The sequence below is a fragment of the Notothenia coriiceps genome, unplaced genomic scaffold (assembly GCF_000735185.1).
Source record: "Notothenia coriiceps isolate Sejong01 unplaced genomic scaffold, NC01 NC01_scaffold00024667, whole genome shotgun sequence".
Lineage (NCBI taxonomy): Eukaryota > Metazoa > Chordata > Actinopteri > Perciformes > Nototheniidae > Notothenia > Notothenia coriiceps.
The window spans coordinates 3,522,645-3,527,309 of record NW_011357368.1 but is presented as its reverse complement, the minus strand read 5'-3'; the positions used below and the strand labels follow the sequence as shown (position 1 = coordinate 3,527,309).

General features: G+C 39.0%; 1 protein-coding gene across 1 annotated transcript in view; it reads right to left on the bottom strand.

Annotated features, from left to right (window-relative positions):
* LOC104955206 (protein FAM3C-like) overlaps window positions 1-3,230 on the bottom strand; it is a 48,358-nt gene extending 45,128 nt beyond the window's left edge. Inside the window, exons 1-4 of the mRNA XM_010782455.1 lie at window positions 3,086-3,230; window positions 1,814-1,923; window positions 1,613-1,721; window positions 1,354-1,493 (exon numbers count right to left, since the gene is read on the bottom strand). Of these exons, the coding sequence (XP_010780757.1) occupies window positions 1,354-1,387 (34 nt within the window). The 5' untranslated portion in view covers window positions 1,388-1,493; window positions 1,613-1,721; window positions 1,814-1,923; window positions 3,086-3,230. The remainder of the gene's footprint in view (window positions 1-1,353; window positions 1,494-1,612; window positions 1,722-1,813; window positions 1,924-3,085) is intronic.
* Window positions 3,231-4,665: the final 1,435 nt, after the last annotated feature.

The following is a 4,665-nucleotide window of genomic DNA, read 5'->3' as shown; positions in this document are numbered from 1 at the left end:
CCTCGGCTTATGCGCTCGGCTTGTTCTCCGCAAGTTTTCAGCGCAGTCTCCGCGCACTCCCCCCCGAACCGTTGCAATGAATCGACATCTGACCAATCCGGCTTTGATAAGGCCACTAGTTGCAGGTGAAGAGAAGTCAGACAGTTTTCAGTCCGGCGCAAGCAAGAGGAACTGAGCATCACTCGAAGGTGGGTTATTGTATGAGTCAAATGTACAACTTCCGAATGTTTGTATAAGTTAAATGTCAAACTTTGCCAATTGCCATATTAAACATCAGCTTGCCAATTCACGACATGAAGAAGGCAGTCTTTGCATAGCTTATAGAGCTCATGGAGATGCAAGTTTATCCAGCATTCTTTATTTAACATTCATTCACACTTGATCTGCTAATGTACAGGAGGAAGAGTGATCAACTGTCTGTCTAGTTGGCTTACATAACATTTAAAGTTTACAGCCTAAAAACATTGGAGGCATTTTTCCCCTTTTATTTCATTTGTATGTCCATTTACAAAATTCATGGTGATGCTCAGCATCTCCCCTTAACTCCTGCAGTCATCATCATGTCAACCACAACACAGAGAAATACTGATATAAATGTGTGTGTAGTTGTTGATACATTGCTGACAGAGGGAACAACATTTGAATACAGATTTAAGAAATGGGGCGAAGCCTGCGAGCTAGTTCAGCCCGTCAACTCGAGCACTTAAGCTGCATTCATACATAACGCTTCTTGCCACTCTACAACCAACCAAACAGATTTCTGCTTAATACGCCGCTCTATTTAACCTGTCAGATCTTTCTCCATGCATTGCTTGCTGCTGCTATTGCTGAAGCTACCTCGACGTCGCTGCTGCTTGCCTGCCCCACCACCACCCCAGCTTCCACCTGTAGGCTCAGGGGATAGTTATTTAATCATCACTCATAGTGCTATGTATATCTATGGAGTGATGATGCCCGAGCCTAGTCGCCAAACTCAACTATATACTGCTTCTAATAAACATGTTAAAGAAACATGTGAGTTGTCTGACTGAAATTGCATTAAACATAAGGAAATAACACTCTCATAAGAAATCGAGCCAGGCGAAGAATACAAATCCCGAAACATAATCCACAGGTGCAACAAATCCATTATTGAATCAATCAGTCGTCTGAAAATTAAATCATCTCTTTTATAGGAGATTCAGTCTTTATATTATTGCCCAGTGAATAAAAAAAATCCAAACATTTTGTAAAACATGAGAAGTTGGTGCTTTTCAATTCCTCTATATATAATAGGTTTAAGATTTGGGTTTTTTAGACTTGACAAGAAAACACATTTGAGCTTGAAGAAAAAGATGATGGGTATTTTCTTACTTGTTTCTGATGTTGAGTGGAACAAAGGATTCATCTACAAGGAAAACAATCTTTTGCTGAAGTCCTTAAGCACACAATTCATCCAAAATAAACTCAGCCAGTCCTGCAGCATCCCCCTCGGACACTTATTCCAGAAGATCCTGTCATGAGAAAAAAAAACATGACGTGTGAAGAGATAGGGTAAGCTGTGTTGTGTTTCTGTGGGATACACAACAGTGAAAAATGAAAAATATAGTCAGGGTAGCCATGAAGCACTGACCTCATCCGACTCCTCTCCCACTGTGCAGGGCCCCGTGTCCCCCCCCTCTGTCATGGCTGAACCCTGTTCCTCCATTCCCCTCAGCGTGGAGTATCTGTAACTCGCCTCACTGAAAGCAAGTGACAGACCAGGGTGATGTGTTCATACTGCACTGAGGATTTGAAATACTCTCATACACGCTCATTTATAAAGTCTGCTTACTTGACTGGGTAGCAGTATTTTCGGATGATCAATAGAGCAGCAAGTATTGCCGCCACAGAGACGAAGACCACCGATGCAATAACCCCAGGGTGAATTCGACCTAACCCTGCCTAAAAAGACAAATTAATTCAATCCAATGAGATCTAACAGTGGGGTAGTTAAAGAGCCCATAAACCTAACAGCTCAGTTCATGATGTGTGGCTCAGATAAAAAAAGGAAATACGGGCAGGAGATATGACAGCTGAACAGCGTGTGTGTTATGGATCACACTGGTGTACGACCCAAAAGCTCAACAGCAGGAGTGTGAATCACAGGCCAAGCAGGGAAACAAAAGCAATTTTGACAAATAAATGATCACACACGTCAGCACTAGGATCACAAACCAATATCTTTAAAGTCAGAGCTATGCATAAGATCATACACTCTGTAACGTTAGGATTAGAGTGTGAAAACTTTAATCTTTAAGTGTTAATTATGATTCACAAGACCAGAAGGTTACAATTCAACAATTAATCACACATCAGGAGGTGTCTGAGCTGAAAAACAATGAAGCTGTGATGAGATATCACCTCACTTATATTCACTTTATTATTTAGTATCAATATAAATGTGGCCTATCACTTTCTTATTATACTTTTTTTAATTTAAGGTGCTGAATTGAAGTTGAAAGCTTAATATTCATCTTTTACAGACTATGGCTGAAAGACATCTTTGATTTGTAGCTTCCTACACCGTTAATAAAGTGCATACAGTCTGTGTGGAGACATCGTGAGTGGATACACAAAGTCTGCTAAACCTAATATTGTCATTATTATTATTTTTAGAGTAATATGAATCTTGATGGATGTGTATGTTAGCTCACTTTGCTAGAACTTCAATGATTCAGAAAGTTCTGTAAAACAGTGAGTATTGTGCAGGAAAAAACAGAATGTAGCCTAACAATAGGTGTATTTCTTAGCGTTTTTAGTGCATATTGTAATAACTTGAATGAAATCAGCCTGTATGGTTCTTCAACGAATAAGGTAAACATACCCATATTTAAATTTCCCAAAACTCTAGGCCTTTTTGTACAAAAGGTTAAAAGTCACGGTAAACAATATACACGGAGTTACTTCTGTTATGTTCCTGAGAATTACATGACTCGCCATTGTAACACCACGGTCATAATGAACTGTTTTTATTTTGGCATGTTCAGGGTTATGTCTTTCAAACCATAGATAGACCATTACCGGAAGATATCAGCGGATCTGTCAGACCTTTTCACATATTTACCTTTTCTGCTGACATCCTCGTGACTTATCAAGCCCAAAATAGTTTTGGGGAATTGTAATAAGTTAATACTAAATGTTTTCTGTAAGTTATCGCGCTGGGTCAAACCATGGTTGTTTACTTCCTGGTTGCTCTAACCTGTTGCAAGCAGTCGACGCCCCCTTTCAGGAGACGTCACTCGACATTTGGTGTATGGTTTTGTGTCACGTGGCTTTTATGAGGAGATGCAATAAATGTATAACAGTATCGAGGTTTGTAGTTTTTAATGCACAAAATGCATTTTTTTTTTTATTGAAAAAACCCCCAAGCCTCAAATTCCGCCTTTCTGTGGAACATCCCTTTTGGCAAAATTCCTGAGTCATACATCATAATATTATGCATAAAGATCATATTTAAAAGACTATGAAACGTATGAGAGGTGCTGGGAAACCGCATGTGTTCTCCTTCAGGCACATCATAATATGCTAATGTTCAACCATGTGTCTATTCAATTTATTTCCTCATTTCTAAGTTCTTGTTTTTGGTGTGTCCGTTACATACTACACATAAGCTGGTTGGAAAAAAGGGTTTTGCAAATAAGAGAGAACTTCTCAGACTGATCATAAAATGTAATTGTGTACATATCAGTATTTGACATAGAAAAGTGCAGACCTGGGCCTAGCATGCTGGATAGACCGACTGAGTTGTCACTGATCCAGTGTGGGGTAATGTTTGATTAAAACTACTAGGAATCGCAATGTGATGAATGCATATTAGTTTTCCTCTTCTTTTCATTTAATTTGTTTCCTGTCACTGTCAAGCGGCAATTCATCTCAGGCTGAAAATGATGAATTAAACTTGTATAAGCCGTTCATCAGGTTTGATCAGTGTTTTGGAAAGATTAAATGACCTGCCAGCCCCATGAGCTCCCCATCTGTTGGTGCAGGTTCACCTGTGAACACAGTTATTACAACTAGTGCTGCACGATTCTTGCTCAAATGTGAATCACGATTTTCCTCCGTAAGAATTGAGATCACGATTCTCACACGATTCTCATCGTTTCAATGAAAATATTTATTGCACTCTTACTCTTAGACGTCACGTGAGTACAATGAATTTAAAAAGACAACATTTGTCTCTCTTGTAACAAAAGCATAACTTNAAGATGATTATGTGTCATACCGGAGCTGTGATAAAACATGTCCTAATGTAAAAAATGGAAAGTTTTATTCGAATAAGCAGTGAATACTACTCATAATTCCTTCTATTTGTGTCTGACCAAGTATTGTTTATCCAATACCAATTCCGCGACTAACGCACCAAAAACTACCTCACGTAAAACCAGACGGTCGATTAGACACACCCATGAGGAAGAAGAAGCAGGAAAAAAGGGTGTTTTTTTTCGATAAAATTCCTTGCGACCTTGGTTCCACGATAGCACCTACGTTGCGAATCAATAGCCAATCCATATATCCCACTGAAAATAAAACTTCCGGAATTAACGTAAAGTATTGAACAATAACTACGTGAATAGCAAACCCTTTTTCGAAAACACATGACAGTGATCAGAGTCAAATAGAGTTTTTATTGTCAACAGACTTATC